The sequence below is a fragment of the Lachnellula hyalina genome, assembly GCF_007821495.1.
Source record: "Lachnellula hyalina strain CBS 185.66 chromosome Unknown contig00092, whole genome shotgun sequence".
NCBI lineage: Eukaryota > Fungi > Ascomycota > Leotiomycetes > Helotiales > Lachnaceae > Lachnellula > Lachnellula hyalina.
Window position 1 is genome coordinate 46,835 of NW_022157206.1, and position 19,025 is coordinate 65,859.

Genomic DNA, 19,025 nt, shown 5'->3' on the forward strand with positions numbered 1-19,025 from the left:
TGGAGGGGCGGGGTTCGCAGCAGAATAGTCCGTGATGGGCAGGGTTGCTTCCACAGGTGGCGCAGATTGAGTTCCTTTGTTGACTTTCAGCTGATTGCGTTCCTTTTCAGCAAAGGTATCCGCTCTCCATAATGGCGAAATGCTAGATTTCGCCTCCAGAAACGCTGCCATTCCTTGGCTCATGACCTCCAACTTCTTCCGCATCTCACTTTCCCTCCTCATTTCCAAGTACTCCATAACATTACGGGCCATAACTCCCAGGAAGTCGATTTCGAACTTGGTTGGTGGTCCTCGTGGCCTGTCGTCCATAACAAAAACGCTACCTATTGGAACATTTTCTCGTGTTAGTAGCGGCGTTCCAGCATAATACCTGAAGTTAGGGCCCGCGACAACGTAGGGTAGGTTGCAAAATCTAACATCCTTCGAAAGGTCTAACACGCTGAAACATGTGTAGCTATCCGATTCTGAAGGCAACTCAATTGTATTCTACAAATAATGTCAATGCCAGTATATATGAAGGTGACGATAGCCTACTGCACAGAGGGCTTCACCACGGCTTGTTCTATGTAAAGTATGTGAGACGCATTCGGATGGGCTCTTAGGAACTGGATACTTACCCACCACAACCTGCCCAGAGGCCATCGCCTGCGTCATGTTTAGAGGGATCATTCAAGTCCAGTGTCCTCGTCGACTCGGCAAGGAAATACTATATCCTGTCAAATTTGCAGATAAGAGCGGGGGAAGGAAGAGGACCTGTTCATTCTCGTCCACGACGGATACCATGGCTCTTTGCATTCCAAGCCTACAAGCAATCAATTGCATCAGTGCGGTCAATGTCTTATTTGGACTCGAGACAGCAGAAGTGGATACGCCCGACACGGGTATTCCAGGGGTGTCTCTGGTGTTAGCCAAGCCATTGGGAGGTCGCCTATAGAATCTGCGGGCCTCCCGTAGGCGCTTCAGCTCAGACGAGCGAGACGCCATGCTGTACGGTGTTTGGGTTGAGTGAGACGTTGAATACGACGGATGTTCTAACCGGTGGAACGTTTAGACTGTTGTGTAGAAGGACTAAGGGCGAGGGGGGAAGGAGGAGGGGAATGGATGATTCGATGAAAGCATAGTCAAAGCACACGGAATATCAACATCCATGGTAGGTAGGCGAAGGGTGCTGTTTAAAGCCATGTCATGGGTATCTTAGATAAGCATAGTAATGTGCGAGGCTCCGTCTGGAACTGATCTTCATGGTCCTGTTACTGTGTGGCGGGTGCGGTGTGGCTTGTGGTTTAGTTTTGCCGAGACGGAGGGGAGGGGAGGGACAGTTAGGTTACGTATATATATATATATATATCGAACTATTGTGCAAGATTTAAGTTAGGTGTGAATAGATCAAATGCAGCATCCATTTCGAACCACACAGCTCAAAAGCAGCACAAATAGGCAATTATTGCCCCCTTTCACAAAGATCGAGAGACCTTCAGCAACAACTTCTTTCTGTCGATGGACGGGTCAACGATCGGAAAAGCGGGTTGGCATGTGACTCTTCGAACATGTGACTATCACGTGTTTTCTGATATATCAAAAGTATCTTGACTTTCCAAGTCCTGTCTCCTGGAAAGGACAGCTCATCCTCTTTAAATCACCCATCACACATTGAGCTGAAAGGACGCTTGCAACTTCTCCCGGGCGCATTGGGCCATCTTGGAGCTTTGAGGGAGCTGCTCGAGAGCTTCAAGCAAGGTGGATGAGAGGTGGGAGTAAGCCTCGAGTTTGATATTGCCTTGTCGATATTTGCGGCTGATGGCTTTTTTCATCAGCCGCACCGAGGCAACTACATGGTGCGGATATGGGTCAATGGCGATGAACGATGTGGTGATCGGCTGTCCAGTCGAGTAAGGATTCGAATTGACATCTGAAGCAATAGACGATACTTCAAGCGGGGCATAGATTTTGTATCTGCTCTCCAGACCGAATCTGAGAACGTTGAACGATTCTTGCTCGGCGTCTAATCTCGTCTCCGTCAGTTGTGAGAGCAAATCTAGGCGGTTGGCGGCCTCGAGTGCATCGGCTAGAATCAGAATACCCAGATGGTAGTGCAAGACAACCTCATACCAATTCAGCCTCTCCACCGGTCCTAGGAAATGCAGCCGTCTCTCGCAGTTACTCAGGAGAGGATATATTGTGGTCTTGAATACGTTAAGGGCATCAAGGAAGGCATCCCAAGCAAAAAGAACATCACTTCCCTCGACCCCTTCCCTGAGTGCCTCCTTCATGCTTGCGATGGTTCTCCATGTGTAAAGCCTACCGACAGCGGCTGCAGAGATGATCTGAGTAGCTATTTCATCGGATACCTCGAAACCCTTCTTGTGCCAATCTTTTGATTTAGCATGGAATGAACCCACCAGAAAACCTCTCGCTAGACGCCATGCCGGCTCCAGGCATGCTCCCTTCAATCCAGATGTGAGAGATGATCTGATATTCAACGTCACAGAGCTCGTCGTATCCCAAATCACTGCCACCCAATAAGCTCTACTCTCAAGGTCTAGAAATGCCTGTGTGAGATTGGGGCTTTCAACAGAGCCCGTCACTGCGTCTGACCAACCTGACACCCCCGAACCACTGAATTGACAACCTCGCAGCCTCTCACGCAGCTGTTGAAGTTGCAGCAGAGCAGTCTGAGTACATACCATCCCGCTAATACCATCCATCTCTTCTTCCTCGGATATTCCCAAAGGAACAGGAGTCTGGCCGAAAAGGTATAATGCCAACACAGACTGGTAAGATGTGCGATTAATGACCTTGAGCATGTCTCTCCTAGCGATGCGCCAGCGCTGCGTAACGACTTCTTCGTATTGAATCGGCCCACCTACAGTTTTTGGAATCATAGCTGGAAGCCATTGCGCCGCGAACGATTGCATCGCACGGCGTAAAGACTGTTCGATCTGATACCTTATCCCCGCTCTCTTCTCCAATGCGACTAACGTATAGCCCAAATTGCCATCTAGTTGCTTATCCATGCACGCGTCAAGCTCCCCGAAAAGCTTCAACGGAGCGATGAAAATGTCGCTGGTGGGGTCATTTCTAAACTTGTCAGGCGCGTATTCGCGTCTTCTTAAGGTAAAAACAACCACACTTACACAAAGGGGCAACCATTCCTACCAACCCAATGACCAAAAATAGACCCGAAACCATGATGGAAAATTTGCTCACACCAGTGAGTCAGGAGGTTATCCACGGACTCGGCATTTGAGCTGGGAGTGTCTGTCGATTTCGGATCTGGCTCGACTGCAAAGATCTCAGGCGATGGCGCACTGTATCAGGTCAGACTATTCCTCGTCCTCGTCCTCGTCTCAGAGATAGGACACTAACCGAGGATGCTCTATACAATATGTATTGTCCGTCTCTGCTCCTCCAATGGAAGGCTCACCTCCCACCACCGAAACAGCACGCTCTACTCCCCCTTCTGCCGTCAGTACTAAACCAGAACCCAAATCTTTCCGTACCCCTCCCTCACTCCCTCTCCCTCTCATACAAGGTGATTTTTTGATCCACTTAATTATGAAAACACCTTTCGTCAGCAGCGAACGATTCTGTGCAAAGAAATAATATATCACAAGGTAGATTAATTGTAACTGTTTCCCCTCACTCACCTTAAACGTACAATCCACATTCCTCGCAACACATTTCGAGCATGAACCGCCACCACCACCAGGTTGATGCCCGTTTTTTAACGCGTCGCAGGCTACACGTGACTGCCGGCATGCATCGCAGCTCGAGTATTGGGTCCTGCGTCGCATTGATCAATAATATCCCAGGGTGTCAAGTGGAGGTGGAGCACTGGAGTTTGTGTCTATCCGAAGGCGATAGGTACACTACTGTAGCGTAGAAGCAAGCTGTTGATCGGAACAGTACATATATATGTATATAGCTTTGGAGTGCTGTGTTGTAGGGGGTGTGGAATAGCGGAAGTAGAAGATCGTGTGTGGTGTTTTTGCTAGTCAAGTGTTTATAGCAATTCGATTTTAAGTAAGTATGATGTGGAAGAATGGTAAAATTGGAGAATTAGCATCTATATATTGTAGACGAGGTGAGTCTTTCTATTGAAATCTAGGCTAGATAGGGAGTGCTTGATTAATAATTGATCGGCTCGATAGTGTGGGGTCGCTTTGGGCTACTGTACTGAAATAGACTACTCGAGGAATAATATGTTGAGACAGGTTTTTGGGGTTCGGCCTGGCCTTTACATTATTGTAGCGTACTTAAATCTAGCATCTATGGCAAATCCGACGATACTCTGGTAATGAGTAACCCCTCGCGCACACAGCCCGCATCCTTTACGAGGATGGGAAATGGTAAAACATGTTCTTCTAAATACACCGCGTTCCATACTTCCCTTTAGATCGTAGTTATCACAAATAGCTGGCTACTAACGCCCTCAGCTCATCTTCCTCCATCATTTTCACGCCCAGCAAATCATTGTCCAGGTGACTTGAAAAATCACAACCGTACTTCGTATTCCAGGAGGCACATACACAAAACCCATCCATGGCAGCTTGAATGTTTCCCTGTGTGCCTTGAGCCAGCTCTGCTAAAGCTTCTTGCCTAATCTCATCAGTGTCCTTGATAGAGGTATTCCACTCTTTGCTATCTTCATCCTTGGCGTACTGAATCAAAGTGTTCTGCGTCGTTACAGCCGAGTGGATATAAAGAATGCGGTTAGCGGTCTGTTCCAGGTTGTCGATGACCCCCAAGATCGCTTTCGCGACATCACCCAACATCGTGGTGCTAAAAGGGACATCGCCTCCATTGTAGAGTGTTGCAGAGTGCAAGGCCAGGTTCAAGATAAAGCCGACTTTGAGACCCCAATCTAGAAACAATCCGTTGGCGATACCGGTGTAGGAGAATTCCGGATTGGAGTTGGCTTTCTCTTGCAGATATTTCTGCGTGTTGACTTTTGGTTCACAGACAGGTAGTACGACACAGAGGGGGTTCCGAGAGTCCATGCCAAATTCAGCGGGGATGAAGCGTGTAACTCCCGCTGCAACCGAGGCTTCAATCAAAGGGTTCTGACTTCCTATTGCTAAGGTGGCGAGGCAAGAGATGACGACCTGGGCCCCTTGTAGTGCCGCAACCAAGGACTGGGTGGAGCTGAAGTCAACTTCCGTAATTGTGAGCCTCGGATGGGGCGCCAACTTGGACGAGTTCCCGTGGATGCGCGAGAGAACGGTTACATGCAAGTTTGCGCCGAGAAGAGCTTCGAGGACAGACACGCCTAAGTTTCCAGTGGCACCAGCAAGTGCTACTTTGATTGGAGACATTTTGTACTGAAATGAAGAGGGAAAGAGAGAGAGACAGGATATGTTGGTAGCCTTATATATCCTTTTGGGTAGACGCAGGTCTACATACTTACAAAACTTTGAGTGGTAGGGGAAATCACGGATCCGAACTCAGGGGAGCCGGAAAAAAAGGAAATCTCTCTGCTACCAGGCGTGGTTCAAAGTATGAAGCTCAGAACCATATCACCTTGGGAAGACACTCACGAGCCGGAACCGAATTTGACTTCTGATCTAGGCGTTCGACCGCTTCCTTCCTTTCTTCAGCCAGAGTTGTGGTGTTGAGACATTGGTTCCGTGCGGAACCGACGAAACTTGCTAAAGAAAGAAGTTGGCGCTAGCAATTTAGCGTGAAATAAGTGGGTGTGGCTCGGAATCTCTCTGAACCTCTCTGAACTACTCTCACTCTCTATTTACGGCACCTTAATTACTTCCAATATAATACGTTGCCACAGCTCAGAACGTTTTCATGATATCCGTAATGTCATCCCTTGTAACTGCGTAACTGCATTCATTCCCAAAACCGACTCTTGACTCGATTCAGCATGCCTCGGAGGGACGAAGCCGAGTGGTCTTCACTGCTGCATATCGTTCTTGCCGCGGAATCCACAGCCTTATCATAGGAACGACACTCTATCTTTAGTTCTCTGCATGCGCTGCAGTGAGAGCCTGTCCTGTCTGTATCACATTTCTGGTAGAACTCCCGGCAATTGAAGCAACATCGAGCTTTCTTCATTGTCTCGCTAAGATTCGCTCTGGAAGTCTCGACGTTGTCATGACCATTAACCTTCTCCCCTGAAAAAGTATAATCTTCTGGCAGCCGGTATTGAGGTGTGTCTCGCCTCTTGTTTAGCTGCATCAAGAGTACCTTGTTGTAATCTGTGGTCTGATGTTTAATGGGCCAATTTGGTGACCCTAGCTCTTTCTGTCTGCGAGTCCGTCCAATTCAGAGTCAAAGCTATCTGAGATAGGCATTGTGATCTCATATTTTCGTTCTGATCAATGTCCAGAAACCCAAAAGGAGGTCTGTGATTAGGGGGGGGGGGGTCATGCTTAGCATCAGGCCTCGGGAGAGCGTAGAAAGGAGTGCGAATCAGACTGGTGCGAATTGAGAGTTGCGGGGACTAATACAGAATGTATATTAACTGAAAGCTTAGAGCTTAGGTAAAACTTGCTTAGCTAGCACTGATGAAGAGGACGTAGTAGGAAGGGTCTCAGGTGCTGACGAGGGTGAGTGGATTTAGGCAGGGCGAGCGAGATGTGAAAAGAAAAGTCCGCCCAAGTCTTACATGAAGTGATTAGTACTTGCTTGAAGAACTCATGAGATGAGTCAGAATCAATAAAAAAGAATATATATGGCAAGTGTGAGCGCTACTTTATCACCTTCCCTTCCGTCCCCACTTACTGACCGGAGCCCCCAAAGGTCAAGTTTCCGCCACTTGACCCCAATTCACAACCACAACGTCGTAATTACTAGGATCACCGGAGCACTCGACATCTTTCAAGGGATCGAATGCTCGTTTCTCACGCGGTAACCTCGGATCCTGATCGCCCTTCGGCCGAAACCTCGTCGCCCAAAACTCCTTGGGAATTTCAGGACCAATCCTACTCTGTTTACCCCCCACAATTCTCTCCCAAATCTCTCTTCTCCCCCACGGCGTCGTGTTAACCTCAAGAAGACACGATGAGTCTGTTAGAGGCACAGACGCCCTAATAGCCTCATTCTTTCTCTCAGCCCAAGCGACGTCGACGGTGCCATCCAGCTGCAAGTTTTCGATACCCCATTCTGGAGAAAGGTCCATCCCGTCAACCAGATCAACCAGATCAACCCAATCGTATGTGTCGAGTAGGCTTTGTGCGAAGATGTCCAGGCGAGCGTAGGGAAGACCTTTATGGCTCCGCTCGAAATTGGAAGGGGTGCATTCAAAATGGCAATCTGAGGAAGGAACTAACTGGATCCAGGCAACGGATCCTTTGAGTTTGAATAGGGGAAATGTATGAAACAGCCTTTCAGGATACGGATTACGGGGAGCGCACAATTCATGAGTAGATTGTGATTGTAGAACAGATGATGCAGCGCTTAATTGTTCTGTTGGAACGCAGATTGTCCAATCCTTGCAGATAGTTAGCAAGAGAAATTAAAACGAGAAGAGGATAGAATGCGACTTGCCTCTGATATTCTTCCGGCACCGAAGTATTTTAACGCCGCTATACCCACTAAGCAGCATGGTATTCCGGCGCTTTCAAGGGCATTGATGACGTCTTTAGCCTGTTGGCTTCCTCCATCGGGTGGATATATGTCTCCTAGATTTCCTTCCCATATCGAGGCACTAGCTATATGCGGGGTCACCGGTGTAGAAGTATTATCGTCCATTATGCGTTTAATGATTTTATTAACTTCTAAGATGTTGTTCGTCGTGGTGTTCAGCCGCTCGTTGGGCTGGGTTGCTTCAGAGTTTCAGGTGGTTAGAACTAAGTCACGTGAATGCAGAACCTCGCTCCTGTCATTTTGACTGCTAGGCCTACTCACGTGCGTTCGGGCCCGTTACTCTACCATTTTATATATGTTTACACCTTAGATTTTAGTCTTAGAAATTCAGTCACCTTTTTACCTTATAAAATCACACTCCAGTCTCATGAGATGCATTCGTCTACAATCGTGTTGCATCTGGAAATGGAGTTATTCTTTAGCTTTTTATTATATCTTTGAGGTAGTTATTGTAGTGTCGGGCATTCCTTCCGTCGCATGGCCTGCACGCTTCCCAGAAACCCTGCCCGAGCCACTATCATATGCCCCGCGGGTGTTGGGGAAAGGGGGGGGGAACTAAGTGGGGGGCGGCCTGAGGCCAACGGGTATGCAGCGCACCCTTACACTGTCACAATCCCCATAGGAGCAGCATCGGACGTTAGACCTTAATCGAAGCTCGAGTCGGGCATCTTCCCAGCTTGCGAGGCGACACCACTCCTTCCGCGGTGAAGCATTGTTAGCCCGAAAGAGAACAACAGCGACACCGACCAGGCCACCCAGTGAAGGGCTAGTGAAGTTTGACCGGGGGAAATCGTGCCTTCAGAAGTCTGTTTGAGTCCCTTGCCGGTTTGTGTGTTTGCCGCAGCAGCTGCCAATGTGAACGCGGACGAGGCCCAGGCCAAGGCGAGTGAGAACTGTCGGTAGAAATTTTGACGACGAATGGTTGATGAACTTGGTGTTGTTTTGCGTTTGCGTTTAGTGCTGCATATTCGAATCAGCTCGAAAAAGAGGCCGAAAAAGAGGAGAAGGCCTGCGATTACAAAGACGTTGAGGAAAACTTTAGTTTGCAGCTTGATGGCTTCGTTCAGGGAGTCCTGAGATAAAGGTTGTCCTCGTAAACTTTTTTGAAATTTCTTTGAAATGGAGGAATTGGATAAGAACGCCGAAGCAATACAATCGGTGTTGTCAGTTCCAATAGCACATATTCCTGGCAAAGTCAGTAATGCTAATGGGGACATCTGGACCTCCTCTATTGCATACCATAATAACCCACTCGGACTTTGGTTTCGTCATCAACTTCGATTTGGACCAAGTGGAGATTCGGTATCCCTGGGGAGGTTGAAACACATCCACATAATAGAAGAGCTAATTTTAGTCAGGTTTCCATCTAGTGAGCTTTTGGAGGGTTGAATGTACGATAAAATAAGAGCAATGGAATGATGAGGGCATAAGTAAAGATTTTACTGCCGACTTGCGTTATGTTTGCCATTGCTTATAGCGGTGTTTCAGATTCGATGTTTAAAACGTTCGGGGGGGGAATGAGAGTTGCTTGTGCTGGGTGTCGATATGAATTAGAGTTGTATTTTGCAAATGGTTGAATGATATGAAAGGCTTCTTAGATATGGTTCTTAAAGCTACCTTTTATACTTCTAAACACGATCATTTTCTCCCCAAGTCTATTAATAGTAATCATTAATTATTTCTGTTGGTGTCTTGTTTGAAATCTAATTCTATAAGAGTTTGACGCCGTTCTACAGAAGGCAGATTTCTATTGGGTTCACAACCAACACACAGGTGATTTGTGATTGGCGCAAATGACCAACAAACTTCCAACAACGCAGGCTACACGGGAAAGGTGGCCAGGAGGTCAAAGTTTCGCAAAGACGCTAATGGGCTAACATACTATGATTTTCTGCAGCCCGTTGGCATTGTTGGAATTTCTCCGGGTTCTATTGATTCAATTGTGCCCCCCCTGAAAACGCCAGCTGAGGAGGAAGCGATTTAAGTCCCAGCACCTACCAACCGAACACTCATCTAGCACTAATTAATTGGAAGAACATCGAATATAACTGCTAAAAACACATATCTTCAAATACGATACTCTAGAGCTTTAGTTGAACTATTTTTAATAACTATAACTTCTTAAAGTTGTTGTTAGGATCATGTACCTTAACTTTCAATCGAAGCGAAGTAGAAAGAAAACCGACTTTTGTTAGTAAATTTGGTAGCAAATTGAGTGTTCGATTAGTAGGTGCTAGGACTTACTAGGCAGGCCTTATACTATGCCGCGGTCCCGCACAGGCCTCATCTGACTAGCGGCGCTTATGATATAACAAAGTCCCAATTTTTCAGTGACTGTGAGTGCCAGACCCTTCGAACTCCTATATTGCGAACGGGCAAGTGCCCCGGGCCGCGATTCATAGGTTTCAAACTTGTAGGAGCAAGCCCGTTTGATCCCTATGTGGTCCTTTCTTCGTCGTTTAGTTCTATCAAGCCGTTAGTAGGCCAACTGAATGCCCAACTTCCCCTTCAACTCCCCCTGGCCCTGGCTCTTCCCTCCCTGCTGTTGGGTGGAGCTACGGTGGCTTTTCGTAGTCTATATGTCCTACACACGCGCGCTTAGTCAAATTTCCTCCTCTTTCTTCTACGTTTCAACTTCACCGACTGGGTCTTATTTCCATATGAACCTCCATGTCATCGGACCTTTCCGTAGACCCACGGTTTTGCTTCTATTTCTGAAGATAGCGGTTATAATAGAGTGTTTCGTTACAGGAACCGGGCGGCTGAGCATGTTCTCTGAGAATAACCGCCCGCGTAGGTCACTGCTGGCTACACACGTGGATCAGCTCAGTGATGGGCAGACACAGCAATGTGTATCTCTAAGAGAAGATTGCCATTCGTTTCTGCTTTCTCTTTCCTCATCTTCAGTTCATCTACTCCCATCGTATCTTCTTTCAATTACCAGATAATCAAAGCATCTATACCCAGTTCCCTAGTATCATACAGCCAAAACGACCATGCAATCTCAGAGACTCCCGGCCGGTCCTGCCAAACAGGGAGGAAGCTCTCAGCCACCACAAACATACACTGTGCAGCAAGGTTTTGAGCTGGCCAGTGCATCGGCGGTGTCAGCCAGACCCCACCTCGATCTTGCTGCCGAGTTCTTGGTGCGCGTATTTAGTGCCAACAATGTTCCCTACGCGTTTATGGGAGGATACTCCTTGCTCTTACGTGGTAGCACGCGAGGAACAAATGACGTTGATCTCACCGTTGGTTGCGCCATGGATCAACTTGTTCAGGTTGTCAAAGCTCAGAACCAGTACGTACAGTACTTATCTTAATTATAATCCCGTTCAGCTTCTAACAGTTTCTAGAGTATGGCGGCCTCTTGGTCCTACCTCTGGTGTTCTCCGCTTATTTATTAAGGTTGGTGGGGAAAACTCCGGAGTTCCAGAACTAAAAGTTATGGTGGATGTTATCCTCCGTGGTGAGTGCCATCTACCCAGCGACTCAGTTGACACCCACTAAAGCATTCGAGCAGGTTCTCTTGGAGCGCCTGATAATCTGCAAGCTGCATCCGAAGTGCTTAATAGCACCACATCACTTGGTCCGAGAGCATGGCCAGCGCTTGACCTACCCACCGTGATGAACAGCAAACTCGGCGCCTTCTTTGCTAGAGGCGCAAGTAATCCAGGGAGCAACGATTACCAAGATATCGTCTTCCTTGTGAACAACTATATGGAGCCCATTTACAACATTCGATCTCAGTTGAATGCTACCCATCGTCAGGAATTTGTGAATGCCTATGCCAGGGCCAATTCGGGGCCCCAAAGAATGGTCCAGGTGAAGAAGATAAAGCATGTTTTAGGCATTGTGTGAAAATGGCTGCCAATCAGCGGTATATTGTTTCTTGGTTATCATTATTCGGGATCTGCTGGTCAGATATTTTTGTTTTTGCTTCATCATTCTTTCGCGTGTTGTTTCAAGTGTTCTTTGGGCAGTTTTTGGATTTTTAGATATGCAAATTGATATCGGACTCTCTGGGGAACAATCGTTGGAGTGTTTCAGGATATTTTGATTTAGATAAGTGTTAATGCAATATCAAGATTTATTTTGCGGGCTATAACTTAGAAATCTAAGACTGGAGATCAAAAGGATGAGACTTTCTATATATTCAAACAAGGGGAGGTAAGTACAGAAGTGAAATTCTCGACCAAACCAGCGTGGCCGCATTAGTGTACGCCAGTGTGTACCGCGGCGGGCTTGAGGCTATCCCCACGTACAGGCGTTCGGTGTAGGATCTGCACGTACACTTCCACCCGTTCAGTTCAGACAAATTGAAAGCTTGAGCATCATATTATGCAATATCATCTTCATCTTCAACCTCGTCCTTATCCAGTCTCCGTCGTTTCCTTGGCCCGGGCCCGGCTCTCGCTTTCATAGCGACAATTCAAAGTCTTTTATTCCAGCCTTAGAACACGACTTCTCGTGCCAAGTGGAAGAGAAGAGAAATTTGTGACTCGATGATGAGGGTGAGCTGATCATCAGCCATATTCTACATGTAGGTCGTCGGTGACGGATTGAGGAAAACGCCTTGAATCCACCGATCCATGCATGCGTGCATGGTCATCTCATGGGGGCTGAAATATATCCAATGATGCCTGCATATACCTTCTCGAAGTGGGTCGTAGAAGAGTTAGGATATAACTCTTACAGTGTCTTATACGGCCGTCTCGATGATGTGTGTAGAGGCAGAGGCATTTGCGATCAAATATCCATCATTATTCCCGAATTGAGCCGTAGCTATCTATTCTATGTACTCTCCTGACTGTATTGTTCTATCATAAACTAAACTGAAAATGAAAAGTCTGGTGCCGCGATGGCGATGGCAATATCCCAAACTTGCCTATCCATATGATATGCGGCAAGTGTATATGCAATAACTCCTCCATCTACAATAAATCATACACCCGCTTAATCCTTCTTCTCCTTCTTCTCCTTCTTGTTCTTAGGCACCCTAGCCAACCAGTACAGGAAGACAGCTCCGGCAGCATTAAAAGCAATATAAACCCACATCAACCCAAAGTTGCGCCATCGATCGTCGTACTTGACGTTAATTTGCTCCAAGAATTGGTTTGTCTTACTCAAGGTGCAGAAAGTGCAATCATTAACCGCGCCGCCATCTTGATAGTACCCGCCCGCGAGACCTCTATAGGGATCGAGGTACGTGGAGCAGTTCATTCCCTGAGGCGGGTTGAAGTGCAAGTATTCGTAATCGGCGCATACGACATCGGTGTTTGCTAAGCCTGTCGACAGGACGCCAGATACGAGATAGGTGAAGGGGGAAACGCGGTACATGAAGATCCAGAAATGCGGGAACTTGGACGGAGACGCGAGGACGCCGTTAAAGATAAGGGTCATTGAGAACATAAGCTGGGCTATGTTGCCGCCTTCTTCTGCAGACTCAATACCGGCGATGACCATGGTGGTAAAGGTCGATGTGAAAAGAAGAAATGTGAGTATGAAAAGGAACATTAGGCCCCCGCGCTCCGTCACAGCGTCCGTTGGGACAGCGTTTCGCCAAAGTCCGATAGGATAATACCAGCAAAAGAACATTAGTACACCCATCATCGCATTCCAGGGAAGTTCGACCAAAAGGTTTGATAGAATGAACACCTGCCACGAATAGGTCTTGGACGGTCGTTCTCGGACCTCGTAGAGGGAGCGTTGGGTAACGAAGTGAGGCATGATTTGCTGGGTGAGATTGCCGAAGATGGTGAGCAGCATGAAGATGGCGAAGAGTTGATCCTGTAGTCCCTGGATTGATGTTGAAGCTTTCCAGAAGGAGAATCCAATGAACAAAGCAGTGAGCGTAGATAGCGCTACTTTAGAGTAGAGGTAAGACGGTGTTCGCCAGTATTGTGCAAAGACGCGCTGTAGAACAGTCCAGAGTTGGACTTTGAAGGTAGCGGCGTAGTAATCAAGAGCTGTGTCGTCCTCCACATGCTCTAGCTGAGACAGGGTCGCCTTCATCTCAGCAAGAGTAGCTTTGACTTCAGCACGCTCTTTAGACTCGTTCCAGACCGCTGGCCAATTAATATCAGTCTCTGATCCAGGAGCAGCACCTATCACCTCCAACATAACTTCAGCTGGATTTTCATCTTCTCCAAACTTTCTTGAACCGTGACTTTCAAAATAGTCGGTCAGAACCTTGGAGTTTTCGCCGATCTCGCCGAAATAAACCGTCTTACCTCCCTTCGCAAGGAACAGGAGACGGTCGAATTCCTGAAATAGGATTGCTGAAGGTTGATGAATGGTGCAAAGAATAGCCTGGCCATTATCTGCAAGCTTACGAAGCAACGCGCAGATAGACCATGCAGTTTGTGAGTCAAGACCGGAGGTAGGTTCATCAAGGAAGAGCAAGAGGGCTGGCTTTGCTGCAAGTTCCACACCAATTGTGAGTCTTTTTCGTTGTTCCACGTTAAGTCCTTCGCCCGGAACACCAACAACAGCATCTGCATATGTCTCCATTTCCAAGACCTTGATAACTTCATCGACATAAGCGACCTTTTCGGCATGTGGTGTATGCTTTGGTTGACGCAAAATCGCACTGAAATTCAACGCTTCTCTAACTGTAGAGGTTGCTAAATGAAGATCCTGTTGTTGGACATAGCCTGTCTTTCTCTGGAATCCAGTATCTCTTTGTCGACCATCGACAAGCATTTCACCGGTGACAACTCCCATTGTGGTACGGCTAGCAAGTACATCAAGTAGCGTGGTCTTTCCGGCACCAGAAACACCCATGAGGGCCGTCAAAGTACCCGCTGTTCAAGATTTTGGAGTCAGCATTGCCTAATACAGTAAGGTTTGTGAGTCGGAAAGATGTCTCATAGGATTTGAGATGATTTCCTAGGACTGGTTGACTCTCAAAAACGAGATGCTCAAAAGAGTAAGGACATCGAGTAGAGTTCGCTTCTTTCGAGAAGGTCTTAGGTAGGCATAATTGTACCAAAGGACGCGAGCCATTGTTGGAGTACAAGGCCCAGCAATATGCCCTAGCCCTACGAAACATGTCTAAAGGGGAAATGAATAGATCTGAATTTAGCTTACGTTTGACCCAGCCATCGACTTCATCCAAAAGTCTACGAGGTTCCTTCTTAATCTTGATGTCATAGTTGACGGAATCCCAATGGAAGATAGCGGTTTGTTTTTGAATACTAGCTGGAGCATCTGGGGTAGTCTTGGACCGAGCAAGTCGAACTTCTTGGCCATCGACATTCGATTCGACGTCGGGCTTCGGGGCGAAGTCTGGCACTTTGCCACGTCTGAAAAGCAGAACCTCACCCTTAGACTTCTTGGAAGAGATATATTCTGTGGACACAATGTAAATGGTACATCCGAAGACCATGAGTGCGATCATAATTCCGAAGTTCCTTTATGTTCTCATTAGAAATCATCGCTAGATTAGAGTTGGTGGTGTTTCTTACCTCCAGAGGTGAGAATAGGAGTATTGGTAGGTGACATCCAGATAATTGTCCCCGTCAACATTTAAGGAGCCCGGTAAAGCCCCAGTAGTTGCGCAGACCTGTTCATCACTTTTCAAGTTGCCATATTGGGGGAATACGCCACCCAGTGTACCTGGTATATATTGAGAGCAACTAATCTGACGACCATGAAACTGCATACTGTTTTAGCAAGTTGCGGGTCATGAACAGACGACGAAAGATTCTTACCTCATTGACCATGAGTGCCTCGAAGGCATAAGCCACAGGGTCAAGATAATTAATCCATCTAAACCAAGGATGCATTTGTTTAGTTGGAATGGCAAAACCGGTGTAGATTACCAAGGCCAAGATGAAGATCGCCGCGGGTGCCATTGCCTGCGATAGACTGCGTGACATAGCTGCAATAGAACGGAAGTACATAGACATAGTCAAGGTACACATGAACGTGAATAGTAAAAAGATAAAAAAGGGTCCAGGTGCCCTTCTGAGGTTCGTCATGAAGTAGATTGTCAGATCAAATAAAATAGTGGTGAATATTTTATTCGGCAGGTCAGTAATCATAGAGGCTGTCAAAGCGTTAGTAAGATCGAGATTCGAAGGAAATACGCAGCCCAGAGAATGAGAAATTGAACTTCAGTGTGCCAATTTTTCTGTGAAACAACTGTCGTGCTAAAGGGGCTTCTGGAAGGAGTTTACTTACCAACTGCTTCCGCAGATGGATGGTAGAAGGCGTATTTCGAATGCTTCTCGACGATGCCTCGCTGAGCGTAAAGCGTCAAGATCTAGTCCCGTTAGATAGTGTTCCAAGAACAACACCGAGAAAAGGTCAGACCAACCTCTAAAGCAGATTGAAAAGCTGCCATCAGAATAGAGAAAAAAAGCAGAGCGCCTTTACTATAAAGATCTGCGGTGACATTTTGAAGGTTGAAGAAAATACTGCTAATAATCAAAGCCAAGGCAGTCTGGCCGAAAAGGCCTGTGAAGAACAAAGTCGCGTCACCGCGCAATCTTTGGAAACCACGTTTTGTGCAAAGCTTGACCTGCATAGGAATCGAGAGGGTGTACGGAGATTTAACACGTTGCCCCTTAGCTTGAGCTGCTTGACGGGATGCTTTGAACTGTTCAAGGTGCTCGCCGCCAACCGGGTACTGTTCATCAAAATCTGCGATCTCCTGGAGCAGTTGAGCTCTGTCTCCACTCTTTTGCCACGCAGCTGCGAACTCATCGGGCGTGTAAGGAGTTTTGCCTTCAAATCCTGGTCGGACAATACGCTCGGCGGGACTAGTAAGAGAGGTGAGGAAATCGGCGGTCGTTTGTCGGAGCGGGCAGTCGAAACCCATGTTGATGAAGAATTCTTTTGCAGCGTGGATGTCTCCGAAATAGATTTGTCGACCTTCGTACAGCACTGCAACCTTGTCGAAGACATCGTAGATCGATTGTGATGCTTGATAAATTGCAACCACGGCTGCTGAGCCGGCCATTTCAGTCGAAAGTCGGAGGGTTTTCACAAATTCCAACGCGGTGGCACTGTCCAGACCACGAGTACTGTTGTCCCAGCACTGCAGAGGGCTGCCTCCGAGAGCTCTGATGACAGTTAGTGGCTTTTTTCATCAAAAACACTGAAACTTTCATGGCTTACGCTTCTGCAATACTGACACGCTTGCGCTCACCACCACTCACACCGCGAATGAAGTCGTTTCCAACCTTGGTATTGAGTGTGTGTGTAAGTCCAAAGACAGCCATGATTACATCCCTCATGTGCGCGGCATATTGATCTCTCGTGACACCAGGAATCCGATTTCGAGGAGCTAGAACATGTCAATTGGAGCTAGCATAGGGTCCATAAGCTTGGAACTTACCTCGTGCTTGCGCGGCAAATTCCAATGTTTGTCCAACTGTCAATTGAGGGAAATGGATATCAACTTCGGCTTGGTAGATACATTCTCCCCTGAAATCATTGTGCATTTGTTTCATTGGAATTCCCTGGTAGTTGATAGAGGTATGCTCGTCAACAAAGTACCCGTGTGTCTCTCCGGAGATTGTTTTGAGCAGTGTTGAGCATCCACTGGAAATTGAGAAATCAGTGGTGGATTTTGGGGTACAAGGGGACTAGTTCTTACCTCCCAGGTCTACCCAACACAACAAGCATTTCTCCACTTCGAACAAGACCATCGAAATCCCTCAGAATTTGGATCTTGGTCTGTTGTCTCTTTCCAATAATTCTCCTAAAAAGTCCTGCAGCCTCTAATGGGTAATTACCAAAGGTCTTTTGGTAGTCGGTAGATTCGCCAAAGCCATATGCTCCAAGATTCCTGTAGGCAACACCAGCAACTCTCTGGGGGTATCGTTCAGGATCTCGCGACTGAAGTCCAACCAAAGTCTTGACCCAAGCTCTGTAGCTGAATTTGCCTGACAAAGGATCCAGGGAGGGGTTATCAGAGCCGTTGAAAGGATTTACATGCTCCCCAAGGGTGTTTTTGACAGAATTGTGTGTAAGGGTGCGCGCCAGGTGCTTGATTCGCTGGACTTTTTCACCATCGTCCGAGGAGTCCATTATAGATTCTCCGCGCGTAGTCTCGCGCTCGAGTTGGGGGCTCTCGGGTCTCTTCTCGGCGGACTCTTGTACCTTCTCCTCAAGATTCTCAGCCACGCCGCCTGCCTGAGCCAAGGCTCCAAACGGAGCAGAAGATGCCATGGCTGGCTCCAGATGCTGAAGAGCGTCGGAGTAGTAGCACAATTAATCAGATTAATAAGAGGAAAGGAGAGTCAAGAAAGGCCAATGAATCATGTTCATTTACATGAATGGAAAAGGAAAGGAAGAGAAGGGAATCTCGACTCAAGAGGAGGAACAACGAACTATTAGAGCCGCGCATCGGCCGAACGATACTTGAGTAAATACCGTAGTGAACTGGTGAGTCCAGTTCCCGAATACGAATTTGGAGGCACGACATACGACCCTTGCACCCTTGCGTCTTTGATCTGGAGATTGGCTCTCGGACTCCGTACAGTAGTACGGAAGACGGGGCGCGGGGGATTTACAGCCTTAATTATTAGCGCAAAACCTTTCCTAATCCAGAACCGGGGTATACTCCGTATTAGAAAGTCGGGTTCTTTCTACGGAGTAATCGAAGATAATAAACAAGATGTTAATAAATAGGAGGTTTCTTTGTATTTTATAATGTCATCTAATTCTCATAAACTATCCTTAATAGCATCGCTAGACAAATAAAATAAAACATCACTGCATACATGCATATACTAGTATGTTTTAAGCGTAATCATAAATCTTTAAATCCAGCCAATGACATCCCTTTCTCGCCTCGAGATTCCGATCACTACTGCATCTTGAACGGGACGGGAGCAGGCTAGACCGACCTCTTTCCACGACCTTAACCCGAATAAGCTACCTACCCTTCTCACCCCACCTCGCGTCCTGCGTCTTCTAACTGGCTATATCGTTTATTACGTTAGCGACCTATTTTCGTATTCGGATTACCTGTATTCCAGGAACTTGCAAATATTACTGGGTAAATTGAATAGGCCGCGGAACCTTGTGACTGAGATGAGTAGAAATGGCGAGACATTGGCCCCTTCTCACGTGAATATGCATATAATATGGTACTCTATGTATTATATGGCTGTTTGATATGAATTATTATTATAGTAATAATAATGTTCCCGAGGTCAACTTAAAAAGGTAAAGGAGAGCGCGACACTCGCCCAGATGTCGCGTTGCTTCCTCTGTAAAGTTGAGCGTGAAGTCCCGCAAAAGGTATGATAACACAATCCAGAAATTGATCGTCCCTCTTACTCTTCGCCACAACGGGAATGCGTCCTGATAATGGTTCTCAAAGTCCAACTTTCGGAAGTACTGTAGTCACGCTATCAATATCAATACCAGGCTTTATGTCTGTTTCCAGCTCACAAACGCCACGTCGGAAT

The 19,025-nt window shown here is 47.0% G+C and overlaps 5 protein-coding genes across 5 annotated transcripts; 1 reads left to right on the forward strand and 4 right to left on the reverse strand.

Moving 5' to 3' along the window:
• Positions 1 to 1,643: 1,643 nt before the first annotated feature.
• On the reverse strand, positions 1,644 to 5,315 carry IRL (Isoflavone reductase-like protein; the record flags this gene model as incomplete). The annotated part of the gene is made up of 5 exons (XM_031150717.1): positions 1,644 to 3,078; positions 3,135 to 3,308; positions 3,367 to 3,587; positions 3,648 to 3,783; positions 4,429 to 5,315. 5 exons carry the CDS (start codon positions 5,313 to 5,315, stop codon positions 1,644 to 1,646), a joined length of 2,853 nt encoding a protein of 950 aa, XP_031004338.1.
• A 1,439-nt stretch (positions 5,316 to 6,754) lies between these two features.
• LHYA1_G005774 (uncharacterized protein) lies at positions 6,755 to 7,704 on the reverse strand (the record flags this gene model as incomplete). The annotated part of the gene is made up of 2 exons (XM_031150718.1): positions 6,755 to 7,444; positions 7,549 to 7,704. 2 exons carry the CDS (start codon positions 7,702 to 7,704, stop codon positions 6,755 to 6,757), a joined length of 846 nt encoding a protein of 281 aa, XP_031004341.1.
• A 539-nt stretch (positions 7,705 to 8,243) lies between these two features.
• On the reverse strand, positions 8,244 to 9,067 carry LHYA1_G005775 (uncharacterized protein; the record flags this gene model as incomplete). Its single annotated transcript, XM_031150719.1, has 3 exons — positions 8,244 to 8,785; positions 8,839 to 8,943; positions 8,995 to 9,067. 3 exons carry the CDS (start codon positions 9,065 to 9,067, stop codon positions 8,244 to 8,246), a joined length of 720 nt encoding a protein of 239 aa, XP_031004340.1.
• A 1,528-nt stretch (positions 9,068 to 10,595) lies between these two features.
• On the forward strand, positions 10,596 to 11,457 carry LHYA1_G005776 (uncharacterized protein; the record flags this gene model as incomplete). Its single annotated transcript, XM_031150720.1, has 3 exons — positions 10,596 to 10,897; positions 10,953 to 11,065; positions 11,120 to 11,457. 3 exons carry the CDS (start codon positions 10,596 to 10,598, stop codon positions 11,455 to 11,457), a joined length of 753 nt encoding a protein of 250 aa, XP_031004343.1.
• A 1,095-nt stretch (positions 11,458 to 12,552) lies between these two features.
• Positions 12,553 to 17,778, reverse strand: ZRA1_1 (ZEB2-regulated ABC transporter; the record flags this gene model as incomplete). The annotated part of the gene is made up of 9 exons (XM_031150721.1): positions 12,553 to 14,402; positions 14,689 to 15,011; positions 15,066 to 15,256; positions 15,312 to 15,649; positions 15,784 to 15,865; positions 15,920 to 16,667; positions 16,723 to 16,891; positions 16,943 to 17,148; positions 17,204 to 17,778. The coding sequence occupies 9 exons, from the start codon at positions 17,776 to 17,778 to the stop codon at positions 12,553 to 12,555; spliced, it is 4,482 nt and encodes a 1,493-aa protein (XP_031004342.1).
• Positions 17,779 to 19,025: the final 1,247 nt, after the last annotated feature.